The sequence below is a fragment of the Miscanthus floridulus genome, chromosome 14, assembly GCF_019320115.1.
Source record: "Miscanthus floridulus cultivar M001 chromosome 14, ASM1932011v1, whole genome shotgun sequence".
In the NCBI taxonomy this organism is placed as follows: domain Eukaryota; kingdom Viridiplantae; phylum Streptophyta; class Magnoliopsida; order Poales; family Poaceae; genus Miscanthus; species Miscanthus floridulus.
Genome location: NC_089593.1, coordinates 71,345,613 through 71,359,599, shown reverse-complemented (window position 1 = coordinate 71,359,599; position 13,987 = coordinate 71,345,613). Strand labels below are relative to the sequence as shown.

At 46.8% G+C, this 13,987-nt stretch overlaps 2 protein-coding genes across 2 annotated transcripts; both read left to right on the top strand.

Moving 5' to 3' along the window:
* Nucleotides 1–518: 518 nt before the first annotated feature.
* Nucleotides 519–2,520, top strand: LOC136504968 (uncharacterized). The gene is made up of 2 exons (XM_066500023.1): nucleotides 519–654; nucleotides 945–2,520. The coding sequence occupies exon 2, from the start codon at nucleotides 1,120–1,122 to the stop codon at nucleotides 2,092–2,094; it is 975 nt and encodes a 324-aa protein (XP_066356120.1). The 5' UTR covers nucleotides 519–654; nucleotides 945–1,119; the 3' UTR covers nucleotides 2,095–2,520.
* A 10,015-nt stretch (nucleotides 2,521–12,535) lies between these two features.
* On the top strand, nucleotides 12,536–13,600 carry LOC136506192 (uncharacterized). The gene is made up of 2 exons (XM_066501309.1): nucleotides 12,536–12,762; nucleotides 12,882–13,600. The coding sequence occupies exons 1-2, from the start codon at nucleotides 12,673–12,675 to the stop codon at nucleotides 13,422–13,424; spliced, it is 633 nt and encodes a 210-aa protein (XP_066357406.1). The 5' UTR covers nucleotides 12,536–12,672; the 3' UTR covers nucleotides 13,425–13,600.
* Nucleotides 13,601–13,987: the final 387 nt, after the last annotated feature.

The window sequence follows — 13,987 nt, the reverse complement described above, 5'->3', positions numbered from 1 at the left end:
TATACTTGCTCTTAAGAGCTGCAAACACACACCGGTGACTTAATTAACACATTTCCCATTAACAGTAAGTTTATGAATTTTATCTGTATTTAATGGGTTACTACATAAATGTTTTTAGTAATATGACAATGGTTTTAAAAGCAGAGAAGAAATGAGTTTTTTTAGCATGATTATCAACTCTATATAAATCATCAAATTAATTAAATGTCTACCAAATAATAGAGATGAAACTATATATTAAGAATGAATATTTAATCTATATTTTATTTGATATAATATCCTGAAATTCTTCATTGAGAATGGTTAATGCGCTACTGTAATAGCCTAATACGGCACGTGCGGACGTGCCAAGCTGACACCAGCAACACTGCACAACTGCAAGAACAACTCCCAGTCCGCTACGCGCTTACCGAACCTGACGTCGGGACCCACCAGCCAGTGAGACATTAACCCGACACAAGGACAGGTAATTGGTCACGCGCCCCCAAATAGCGTCGTCACCCACCACTGTTCTCGTCGTCGCCAAACCAATAATTTGCGGAAAAACTCCAATTGCGGCGGGCAAAAAAAAAAGGAGAAAAATATTTCTCCGTTTTTTCACCCCCAATCCTCACTCGCCGGCGGCGGCCCGATCTCGCCGGAACCCTAGTCGAGGTGAGTCCCCCGCTGTCTCCCCTGAATCCGCTTCGTTTCGCCCCTAATTCTTTTACCGCTGCCCCAATTCGAGCTGCTCCACGCGGTTTTCCCCACACGGATTTGGTCGGAGCTCGCCGGGATTCGCGGCCTGCTCGCTCCCGATCGGAGAACCCGCGTCCGGGCTTGCTCGAAGCTCGATTCTGTCAGCGGCGTTGCTGAATTTGGCCGTGGAGCGGACCTCCCGAGTTGGCGTGCGCCGAGGTGATTCTCTCTGTGCTGAATTGCTGCTTCTGGATCTGGTCCTGCAGGTGTGGGGGCAGCTCCGGGCCGTGCTCGGGAGCTCGCTTCTCGCGGGGAGCTCGGCCGCCGCGGGGAGCTGGAGCCCGTGGGCGGCGGCGCCGTCGTCTAGGGTTTGCTCTTCCCGGAGCTGCTCGGCCAGAAGATCGTCCGGTCGGCGGGGCTGCATTTTGTGCCGCCGCCGAGATGCAGCCGCCGTCGAAGAAGTTCGCTCGCGTCGACACGCTCGAGCTCAAGGCGCGGATCGTCAAGCGGCTGGGCCCCCAGCGCGCCGAGCTCTACTTCCGCGGCCTCAAGAAGTTCCTGAGCTGTCAGCTCGGCAGGGATGAGTTTGAAAGGATCTGTGTTGCTGCATTGGGGAAGGAGAACATCAAGCTCCACAATTTCCTCATCCAGTCCATCCTCGGCAACGCGTGTATGTCGGATGGGCCGCCACCGAGCATGCAGGCGGCCACCGGAAACTCGCAGACGAGCACGGTGTCCAATGGGACTTTCACCAATGGCTTACTGCCAGTGAGGAGAGTGAGGCCCCTGACTAAGAGGTTTGGTGATAAGCCGAGCCCGATTGGGAAGTCTCCTCTTGGTCATCCGGAGACTGGGGGGGAGTTTGTGTCAGCTGGTAGCAAGGCTTTGCAGGAGGTTCTCTCTGTGGAGGATGGCGAGGAGGTCGACCAGGCCCGTGGTAGCCCAGTCTGTGTGCAGAGCCGAAGCCCGATCAGGCCCCCACTGGGAGTTCTAAAGGTTCAGAATTCTGAGCCTTCGACATCTTGCGCTTTAGATGTGTGCTACAATAATGGTGAACTGCCAGATTCTCAGTTGCTGTCCAAGCTACTTGATTATAAGTTGAAGGCTCAAGGTCTCAGTGTACCCGAAGAGTGTGCTGATGTGTTGAACTCTGGGTTGAATGCGTACATGAGTCAGATGCTGAAGGCCTGTCTAGGTGTTGCGAAAGCAAGGGGAATCAACAGGATGATGCGCCAACCAAATGGCTGCACTGCTGCTTCAGTAAATAGTGGTCAGAACAATGGCTTTTCTTTGGAATCAAGCTGTTGTTACCAAGCTTCGTTGCTTGATCTTTCGACAGCAGTGCTATCAAATGCTCGGTTAGTGGGGTGCGTGGAGATTCATGAGAAGATTTATTCCCATCTCCACAACAGATAAGAGAGCAGCTAGTTTCCTCCACATTTTTAGCAAACTTTATGGTGGAGTTGATCAAGTGTAGGCAGTATGTTGTGGTGCCATTGATCCTGCTGTAGAAACTACAGGTAGTTAGGTTGAGGTGAAGTGGAGTTTGACTGTAGGACTGGGTAGTGTACCCATGGCTGGTGAGGATGATACTTCTTAGGATGCAGTACATGATAGTGAGCTTCATTTAGCTTTTGATTATTAACAAAAATAATTATAATAAAAGATTCTGGAATGTGTCTTAGCTTCTTTTCACACCTTATACACCAATGTTACCATGTTGTGCCTGTACAGAGAATCAGGTACTATGTTTAGAACATGTTGCTGTTGGATAACTTAGATTTGTTGCCTTTTCACTGCTGAGATCTATTTTGTTGTCTGGCCAGATTATTGGTTTGTTTATTTTCTTGATTGCAAAGAGCCAAAGAATCGTGTGTAAGAACAATGTGAAGAGGCATTCATCTATTTGGTTATTATTACTGTTGATCACTTAAATAGTGTGGCTTAAGCGTGCCATATAAAATCTTGTTTTTTTCTTCTTTGTGATCTATCTGGTAGCCAGGCCCAGCTTGACTCGGAACCAACATATGGCTACGAAATTGTACAGATAGTCCGTTTCTCTGCATCTCAGTATTCTTCCATAGTGATTTGATTTCTGTATGGTGTCTTCTTCTGTGCGGTTCTACTATCCTGAATATGTATATGCACTCTGATGCAGGCGTCAGGGTTTATATGCATTGATCCGATTTGCTACAGGAGCTTTCCATGTTATATCCACTCCAGTCTGTCTTTTGTCTTCCGTGTATATATAGAGAAAAAAATGAGGTGGTTGATGAACATGAGCTAGACCGAGGTCAGAACCAACCATTACAGATTTACGGAGGACCCAAAATTCAGACCTCGCAGAGGATTCTGGTGAGCATGGAGCGATTGGTCTTTTCTCTTTTCTCTTCATTTGTGAGCTGTGGATCAATTGGTCTGTCAGGCTATCGCTGCGTCAAGGGCAGCCCCATCTTAGACAGAGGTGTACGTCAATATTTTTCTTCCAAAATGTCAATAAGTATAATAAACGTAGCTGTTACTAATAGCTGGCTCGGATTGATAATTTTTAGTTGAACTATAAAACAGTCCATGACCATAGTAGCTCAGCCTCTGCCACTCGGCAAGCCCAAGCGCCCATTAGGCGTGGTACGTTCCTTCCTGCTTGCCTGGTCAGCCCGCCTTTCAACTCTTGGGCTTATTTTGGGTTGTCTTTTAATTCCATAATAGTTCTAGGTACAGATTGATATTGGTTTAACTTCGGTTGTCTTTTAAGTTCTTAGCTTTAGGGGTCCTAATCCAAACCCCTTCTTATGATGTCACACATCCTTACAATAGGTTTTTTACTACCTCACAACGGGAGCAAGAGGTTGGACCTAGCGGTAGGGCGGGATGGGATGGCAGCCCCTTCTACCCACTGCAAGCCCCTCCTTAAGCCCCACCTCCATTTTATTGGCCCCTCTTTGACTGTAGTAGTACTCCCTCTATCCCTAAAAAAAAAAGTTATTCTCGCTTTCTAAAAAGTCAAGCTACCTTTAACTTTGACTAAATATATATAACAAAATATTAATATTTATAGTACATAATTAGTATCATTGATAGATCTTTGAATATATTTTCATAATAAACTTATTTGGAGATACAAATGTTGCACGCATTTTCTACAAACTTAGTCAAAGTTAAGAAAGTTTGACTTGCACGCATCCCATAGCGACTCTTTTTTAGCGACGGAGGGAGTATATAACAAGGTTGAAGTGTCAAGTTTCCCCTCTGCTTCGTAGGTACTTCCTCCGTATCAAATTATAAGACGTTTTGGTTTTTCTAGATATGTTGCATTTGCTATGCACATAAATGTACATTATGTCTAGATACATAGTAAAAGTAATGTATCTAGAAAAGCCAAAACGTCTTATAATTTAGAACGGATTTAGTACTCAGGTAAGGTTGAAGTGTCACAGCTTCCGGTTATGTTTCCTCTTTGTGGCGATAGCCTGCGTGCAAGGCGCACTCTCGAGGCAATTCTATCTCCCTCTTCCTCAGTGCTATGTATTTGATGTAAAATCATGACTTGGCAAATGCTCCATGGTATGTAGGGGATCGTATGGTGATAATCTCATTGACCCCGTGCATGTTTAAGGGTGTTGTCACCAAGGTGAATGTTGCTGAAGATGTGAACTGGGTGTAGTTTGCGTAGTCCACACCATTGTTACTTTTGCTGCGAATTTACCTTGCCTATATCACTAACACCGATTGGTTGGGCTAGATGGAGATGTTTAACAAATTATTTTGACATCATAATTTATGAAAGCACATACACCCCTACTCTTTATGAGAACTTCTAAGAGATTGAGCTGGTAGATTTTGAGATGACAAAATCGCTACAGATGTCATGTTGTCAATGTTCACGTCAACTATCAACTATATATATATATATATATATATATATATATATATATATATATATATATATATATATATATATATATATATATATATATATATATATAATTGTTAAATCATAGACGAATTCAGGAGCACTCATGCTAAGCCGAGAACTTATCTCGGGTGGATGCTTTAGAAGCCTAACTAATTGAGCAACAACTTATTTGTATTTACTGATTTTTTTTTAAATAGCACTTTTGTCATGCGCACGTTCATATGACATACCCAAACTGGTGTCCATGTGCACTCTCTCCCACGTAAACGGCACCCAGAGAAAAAGAATGAAACACACGTTCATACTAGTCCGACTTTCACAGTATATTATACCGTTCATACGCCCCAAGAAAACCAGGGGAAAAGGACAGATAGAGCTGAGTCCAGACGTCCAGTCCTCGAGAAACTCCATGGATAACAAATCGAAGATAGAGACGGGAGATGAGAGAGAAGGGGAGCTAAAGAGGGGAACAAGAGGCCTAGAGAATGTGCACACTTTTGGGCTACAAATGTTGGCCCCGTTTAGTTCTAAGCCAAAAACAAAAAATTTTCAAGATTTCTCGTTACATCAAATCTTGCAGCACATGTATAGAGTACTAAATGTAGATGAAAAAAAAACTAATTACACAGTTAGCCGAGAAATCGTGAGACGAATCTTTTAAGCCTAAATAGTCCATAATTGAACAATTTTTGTTAAATAAAAACGAAAATACTACAGTAGCCAAAAGTCAAAAATTTTCGGAACTAAACAGGGCCTTAGTGTGAGGTCATCACGAAACTCGTCTTTTCAGGCCCCTCCTGCCCTGCCACCCCTTTTCTGCGCCTGCCTCCCTTCGCTTTCTCCCCACTCATGTTTGTTCTTTCGGTGCGCTGCGGCTCAGCCGTTCAGGTGGCGAGCGTGCGTGCCGGACAAACCTGTCGGTTCTCCCAGCCCACCTCCAACACTCACTCCAACAGTCATCTGAATCCTGAGTGATGACTTGTAACCAATCCTGGTTTCCGGTTGATGATTAACTAATCGTGCTTATACTAATTGCACTTGGTACTTTGATTTTATATGTCTGCATCTTTATTCTTGTTACATGACTTTGCAAGTCACATTGACCATGTTTCTTTCTGGTATGTCTTAACATCAACATCTATCATTTTAGTATTTGGTCAACAACAAAAAAAAAAAGATTCCACATTAATTCGCAAGGCTTGTAATATAAAAAACCTACACACGGTTATCCACACATGCTATATTATATACATTAATCGTTGTAAGAAGTGTAGACCTTTGATTGATCCCTGGTTAGGTAGCTGCCTGAAACCCGGATTGCAAGGTCGCGAGGCTCCCTCGACTCGCCCTCGTCCTCGCCCTAGCGCCGCCTCCTTCTTCCACCACCGCTGGTCCCCATCCCTTCCCCCTCTGGCATCTCGCCGGAGGCCGAAGCGAGTGGGGATCCATCATTTTTAATAAGTTTTTCTAGTAGATCGAGTCCTTTTAGGGTTATGGTCTCCCACGTCAAGTTTTTTGGTATTGGGGATTTATCTCCTCCTCCTCTTCTCCGACGACGGCGAGGGGGTAGGGTGGAATCGTTTTCTCTACGGCGGCTCTATTGAAGATGAGGGCGACAACTACGGCATCAACAACTTCATCGGCATGACGACAAGGAGACTTTTCTTTCCGGACGGTGACATCAAGGCGAAGATGATGTCGCCGCCATGGAATAATTTTCTCCGGTCTCTTCTCTGTTTTGTTGTGGTTAGATCTAGCCACGATGAAGAACTAGAGAGAATAAATTTCAGATCAGTCTTCCTCATTCTTTGGTGGCAGAAGGAAGAAGAAGGAAGACACAAAAAGAAGAAGTTTCTCAACTCCGCCTGCAGGAATGTTGGCCGTCGTTCGTTGGGAATCCGTTCTCAGGCCTTTTGCCAAGTGTTTGCCTGTGCGTTTATCCATACGAAGCGTCATACAGGTTTGAATTTGAGATTTCACTACTACAGCATTTTTTACCGAGATGATCAAAAACGATTAACCGAGGCGGTTTTTGCAACCGCCTCGGCGGAAAGGTCACGGTAAATGTGAGATTTTTCGAGGCGGTTCCATGCCCACCATGGTAAATCGGATAAAAAACAAAAAAAAATGCCCAGATCCAGCCCTAACCGGGCCTGGATCTGGGCCTGGCTCTGCAGCCCCTGCGTGCCGCCGCCGCTGGGGGAGCGGTGACCGCCGCGCTCCGCGTCCGTCGGGATGAGAAGGAGCGCCGCTGTGGGGAGGCCGGATCCAGCCTCCACGTCGCCGCTAGAGCTGAAGGGGGAGGAGCGCCGCCGTGGGGAGAGGGCCGCCGCGCCGGAGTGGAGGAGGGGCACCGTCGCCGCTCGCCTGCGCCGCCCGTGCTGCCGCCGCCTCGCCCGCTCCCGGATCCGGTGGCAAGGGCGAGGAGGAGCCCGGATCTGGCCTCCCCGCCACCGGATCCGGCCTTCCCACCGCCGGATCCGGCCTCCCCGCCAGCGTCGCCTGAGGAAGAGTGGGAGGGGAGAGGGCCGCCGCGCTGGAGGAGAGGAGGGCCGACGCGCCGAGGGGAGGAGGGATGCGCGTGCCCGCCTTGAAGGGCCGCCCCGCCGGAGAAGGAGAAGGAGGAGAGGGATGAGGGGCGCAGCCGTGGTTGGAGGGAGGAGGGGCGCCGCCATGGTGGGAGCGAGGAGGGGCGCCGGCGTGGTGCGAGGGAGAGGGAGAGAGAGAGGCCGGCCGGTGTGTGAGAGGGAGGCGTCGGTGTGTGTTCGCTCAGCACGGTGAGGAGGGGCGCAGGCGGCTGACGGGCTGAGGGAGAGGGAGGCGGAGAGGAGAGTGAGAATGAGTGAATCAAACCCTAAGTCCCATATATATACTCTGAGGGACAAAGCGGGTCGAGATGGGCTTTTCCAAATCTGAGATGGGCCAGTATTATCCGAGGCGGGCCTTATAGCGTGCCCGCCTCGGTTAATCGATTAACCGAGGCGTTTGCGTTAGAACAACCGCCTCGGTTAATCGATATTAACCGAGGCGGGCATTTTAAGGTGACCGCCTCGGTTAATAGATTTTGCAAGGCGGTTGTTTGTAACCGTCTCGGTTAATAAAAAAACGACCGTCTCGGTTAATCCCAGGCATTAACTGAGGCGGTTGAAATTGTTGTCCGCCTCCGAGGCCTATTTCAAAACGCATCGCAAAATCTTTTTTGTAGTAGTGTTTGGAGCTATTCGCAGTGTGGGTACAATATAGATGAAAATCAGTTTCTGGATATATATATATATATATATATATATATATATATAATGTATTCCAAAGTGCTTATAACGTGATGATGTACCCAACTATTATCTAATATATTTCTTCTTTCGTCTCAAAAAAAAAGTCTAGACCTTTGATTACCTAGGTCCAACAATTCAGGCTGAGATTGAGGGCCCGTTTGGAATGCAGGAATAAAAAATAAAGGAATAGAGAAAACACCGAAATAGAATGGATGTGTAGTAGTAAAATAGAGGAAAGAAAAAACACAGAAAATGGTTAAGAAGTAGTGTTTGGAACACAAGAATTCATAACACAAAAATACAAAAACATGTGAATAATAAATGGTCATTGTTAGTGCTTAATGATAATCTATTAGTTGCATATTTTGTCCATGATCCTTATACACATGGGGCCATTGGTTTATGAACTGGCCTCTCTACCCGTGCTCTTTTCTCTCTCGTTTGTTTTCCTCCCAAAAACAAGGTCTGGCGCAACTATAGGTCCGGATGCAGGCAAGGGCTGATGCGGCTGGGCGGAGGGTGGCACAGTGAGGCACGTCTGGGCGAGGCCGCGAGCGTGTCCGGGTGTTGGTGAAGTCTGGAATGGGGAAGCGTGGGATGGCGGCTGCTACTTTCAGCCGCTTCTACAAATGGATTTCCAGAGGTGACTCCAGCCGTCTCTAGAAATCTATTTGTAGAGACGGTTAGATTCAGAGCCGTTTCTAAAAATATATGCAGCACAGTAGCTTTTCAAATGAAGTTGGACGAAGACAAAATTTATATCAATATTGTATATTTTGAAGAGGTCTGCAACTTTGTAGTTGACAAATTTTCATTAGAAATAGTTTGGATCCAATAAAAATTCTGTTTGAAGTTCTCACATTTTGAAATATTTTTTTTTGAATTTTTCAAACGCTCTTGGATGGAGAAATGACCAAAAGCAAAGTTATAGATCTAAAAAATATAAAATATTGCAATTGACAACTTTTTCATTTGAAATAATATATGGTTCAAAAATTTAGTTTGAAGTCCTCACATATTGAAATTCGATTTTTTCAAACGAACTCGGATGGAGAAACGATAAAAACCAAAGTTGTAGGCGTCGAAGAGTTTAACAACTTTGTAGTTCAAATTTTTATTTAAATTCGTTTAGTGTTCCAAATACTTATTTTAATATTGGCTAAAACGGATACGCAGGGAATAAAAATGCATCATGGACACGTGACTTACGGATGGAATGATTAGACCAGATACACATGCTGCTGCAGGTCATACGTTCAAGCCCCGTGGCCGCACACATGTGTATTTTTACGTGAAAAATCGCGTGACTCGATTTCTGGAGGTGGGTGTTGCCTCTGCAAGATCTGTAGAGATGTCTCCTGTTTTTTATCCATTTGTAGATGCCTTTACAAATCCTTTAGGCAGCAGTGATTGCTATTAACAAGCAAAAATTTGCACGTCAAAGATATACTAATTCTAGCGGGCCATTTTGCTAGTTTATATAGTAAATAGTACTGATTTTGTGTCAACTGCTACACGAAACTCCTGAACTTTTTTTTCCCGGTTTTCGGAACAGATTTTTTTCCATTGTCAGATTTAAATTTCACAAACGCTGCTCTGCCCAGTACAGTATTTGGTACCAGAAAAGGAAACCCATCGCAACTAGTTAGGGCACATTTCAAGAATTTTGAGAGTGCATCATTTGCATTTCCCAAATACTACTGCAATACATCACATGTAGTACTAGCACCAGCCCTCTTTTTTTCAGCCTTTCTAGGTATGGGGTAGACTCGCACCCACTCTCGCCTTACGCAATGACGATGACGGTCATGATGGCACGCTCGCATCGCCTCTTCTTTCAAACCACCAGCATTTCTCCACAGTCCACACCCTAAACCTAAACCTAAACCCCCCATGGCTTTGCCCTAATCCAGCTGTTACTCACACACTCGGCACAGGCTTCCAGGAGACCGGAATGATGACGAGGGCCGCGGCTTCGAGGAGCCCGTGTTGCGGAGGGGCGACAGAATGGAGTCTGCAGCCCTGAATTCTTCGCGGCGACCGATGTGCTTTCCTCTCTGAAAAGTTCAGCACTGAATTTTAGCCAGCGCCCTCTCAGCTCGCCCGTGCGAGAGCATGCATGCCATGCTGTGCTCCCTCCCTCCCTCCCTCCCTGATTACTTTAGCTAGTACCAGGCCGGTCTGTTTAATTTTGGAGCTGTTTATTTTATCTTTATCCTCAGAGGTTAGTTTTGTTCTTTTACTACACTGCACTGACGTCTTGGCTGGAATGCAAGTCTGCATCCATGGTGATGTCTTGGATCATTCAGACCAAAAACATGGTGAAGTTTTGGATCATTCAGACCAAAAACGGTCAGAGAAGTGAGAGCTTCAGAATAACAGGCGACAACAGACAGGCAGACATGTTTTGTCAAGTAGCTCATGCAAATCTGCACCAAATTTCAGTTAGCAGGAGCAAGCGGTCAGATAACTGTTGCATGTTTTCGACGAATCTTTCTGTTCAGAAACAAAAACTCTCAGGAGTGTCGCGACGAACGAACTAGAAGGAGAGCAGCTAGAGCCGAGAAGGCTACAAGCAGTGCCCCTGGCCCCTATTTGTCTTTTCTTTTCAGAAAATGCTGTTCTAGTTGGCCGATATATGCTTTTGAGAAGCTAGCTCCACACCACTGCACTCTGGCCAATTGCTTTTGCAGAGGAAACAATCGATGAGCTAGTCGGCCTCCTTTTCCCGTCCTGAAAATCATGGAGTAATTGGTGGAAAAAAGCCCCCCCAAAACCCCTGACGAAAGTAGCCTTTTAACTTTAGAAGTATGCAAGAGGAGGCGACTTTCTCCCCTACCTACAAAGCTTCTACTGTTTTTTCAACAGCCTCACACCTTTTGGGCCTAATTTGGCCATGATGATGAATGCGTTTTTGCATTGAGCTACTGCTTCGTATTAGCAGTTGTTAATTTGTAAAAAAGTACTAAGTTACAATGATAGAGGAAATAGTATTCTTTTGCAGCTCTTTTTTGTTAGAGACTAAGTAGGGATTACCTACTAGTATTTCCCTAGCTAGAAACGTGTGAAATCTGAAATCAAAATCTTTTGTTTTTTGGCAGATCTTTTTCTGTAAGTGACATGCAAGAAATTTCTAGGGAACAAGTAGGCCGGCACTGCTGTCCAACGGACAGTGTTTTATCTTATCCATAAAAGGGCTTTTGCACTAGTAGGAAGAAGACCAAAAGAAAGCCGAGAAAGGAGGAAGTCTCTCTCTCTCTCTCTCCATTGTGGGCCTAGCACAGTGTACGGCTGCGCCTCCCTCCGCCGGCAAAGCGTGCACCGCTGTCTTGTCCTCCCTCGGACCACCATCTATCCACCCATCCCCTTGCTTAAGCGTTTCAATTACTGAACACCCCCGGCCGGCTAATCACCGTTGCAATGAAGCATTCACCATAACTAACAAGGATACTAACTGCAGTTTGTTTGATGAAGCAACTGCGCGCGCATGCATTGCATTAGCAATATCAAATCAGTTTCTCAGCATTTGTCCAAACATGCATGCTTCATCCTTCCTGTGAAAGGGATCTCTGCAACTCTGCATCCATCCATATCCAACCAGCCTTTGCTGCCTTCTCAGCTGACTTGCTTGCTCCTCCTGCAACTGCAACACAGAGTTATCAGATTTTTTATCGTTTTTTTTCAGAGAAGAGCAGAAGGCCGGCACTAACCTCCAATTCCAGCAGAGAGACAAGAACTGCAACTGGGCAACTGGCCCCCCTTATTACCCGCTCCCCAAAGATATGGATGCATCCAATTATATATCCACGCAACATTGCCAATGTGGCAATAATGCAGGTAGCACAGAATGAGAGGAGCCTCATGCCCTCATTGCTCATCCTCATCCACCATCATCATCAGCTCATATGGCCCCTTCCTTCCGATCCCTTTGCTTGTTTTCAGTGACAAGCTGACAGCTCCATCTCTCACTAGGAGTATCTTTCTTACTTGCACACATGACATGAGGGCCTTGTTTAGATTGCAAGTTTTTTCACTCTCTCTCCATCACATCAAATCTTTAGACATATGCATGGAGTATTAAATGTAGATAAAAAAATAACTAATTACACAGTTTGATTGTAAATTACGAGACGAATCTTTTGAGCCTAGTTAGGCCATGATTGGACAATAATTGTCAAATACAAACGAAAGTGCTACAGTACCAAATACTGATTCATAACCCCAATCTAAACAAGGCCGAGAATGAAACTGTACTAAAACTGGACAAAAGCAATGATCATGGCACACATGTACAATGCACTGCATCACATACTCACAAAGTGTGTGCACTGTTTGAAATGCACTCCTCGCCTTGGCTCCTCCTGGTTCGCAGTACCAGTTGCAGTTGGCAGCTGAGTTGCTTTGGGTCCGTCCGTCCATGCATGCACGTGGGCCCCGCGCGTGCATGGGGTGACGAGGTAGATAGAAGAAGATTAAACTGGACTCCGGCAGGCCTGTCTGCTCTGGGAGGGGCACTGCATGCATGCAGCTGGGCGGGCCTCCTCTCTCTCCCCTAGTGTCTAACGAACGGAAAGGCACCCCCCCCCCTGGGCGTTGGAGGAGGTGTTTATAAATCCGCTCCCCCTGCCACCCCAAGGTTTCAGAACCACCACAACACCTGCTCCTGCTCTCTCCTTCAACAGCCTCGTGTGTTGTTCCAGTTCCAGCTCCAGCGCCAGCTCGGCAGTCGGCACTGAAGAATCTGGTGACCGGCCGGGATCGATAGCCAAGCTCGAGCAAGAACAGAGAGCAGCTATAGCTACGAGGATGATGATGGACAGGCAGCTCGTGAGGCAATGCGACATGGAGGTCATGAAGATGGCCATGCTCAAGCACGAAGAAACCTTCAGGCAGCAGGTAATAAAGCACCAAGAAACTTTGGGTTCTTCTTCTTCTTCTTCTTTCATCCTGAAAACGAAGCGTATGTATGAACTGCTACTGATCATCGCCATTGTTCTTGGCAATCATCCTATCAGGTCCACGAGCTGCACCGCCTGTACCGCATCCAGAGGGAGCTGATGAGCGACCTGACCCGAGACGCACCGGTGCTGACGACCACCCGCCGGCGCAGCAAGCAGCCGCGGCGGGCGCTGAACCTGCAGCTCCCGGCGGACGAGTACATCGTCAGCGCCGACGAGGACGAGGACGCCGCCGCCGGCGGCGGCACGGAGCTGGAGCTCACGCTCGCCATCGGTGGGCGCTGCTCAGCCGCCGGCCGTCGCAATAGCCACAGGAGGAGGCAGCAAGCAGAGCACCGCGACAACGCCGGTAGTGGCGGCTCCTCCCCGTTCGGGTCCGACTGTTCCGGCGCGAGCGTCCTGTCGTCGTCGCCGCCGCCGTCGGCCGAGTACTACTCCGACGACGGGCCGGCGCCAGCGGCGGTCCACGCGCTGCCTTCGCCCCCGCCGCCGCCGTGCCAGAGGGCCATGGCGTTTGACCTTGGAGAAGGCATGATGATGACGCAGCACGCGCCGTGGCTGCTGCAGTGCCAGCAGTACCTCAGCCTGAGGATGACATGAAAACCTGCTGCAAGCAGCTCACCGTCCGTGTCGATGTCCATCACATTGTACCAGGTTGCGTTGTGTCGTAGAAGAAGCAGTAGCAGACTAGCAGCCACTAGTTTTTTTTTTAAATTTATTTTTTTCTTTTGTTCTTGCCTTTTGTGTTTGCTATGTCCTAGGTGGCCAATGGAGTGTCCAGGAAGGGTACGGTTGTGTCCTAATCCTGATTCCTGATCCACAGATGTTAATTGATCATGACTAATGAGTGCATCCTGATTGATTAATAATGTTCAGGCTAATGCTAATTCAGGAGTAATAATATTGCCACTATTTGTTCAAGATTCTCTGTGCTCCTTAGTTCCACTCAGGGTTGCAAAGGTGGTGACAAAAACAGGGTTCGCTGTAAAAGGTGGTAATAATCAGGCAGTGAAACTGAAAGAGGCAGAGGAACTACAACTACATGAAAAAGTGAGAGCTCCTAGCCTCCTAGTAGACAGTGTAATTGTGTAAAGGAAAGGGGACACCATTTTTTACTATGTGTAAAGTTACAGTTGATGCCCAATAATAGATGTGGTGTTCAA

What these genes read in the sequence shown, in the direction of transcription:
- LOC136504968 (XM_066500023.1), top strand. Translation starts at nt 1,120, where the DNA reads ATGCAGCCGCCGTCGAAGAAGTTCGCTCGCGTCGACACGCTCGAGCTC.
- LOC136506192 (XM_066501309.1), top strand. Translation starts at nt 12,673, where the DNA reads ATGATGATGGACAGGCAGCTCGTGAGGCAATGCGACATGGAGGTCATG. An exon ending in AAGAAACCTTCAGGCAGCAG is followed by an intron (nt 12,763 to 12,881) that starts GTAATAAAGCAC and finishes TCATCCTATCAG; the next exon opens with GTCCACGAGCTGCACCGCCT.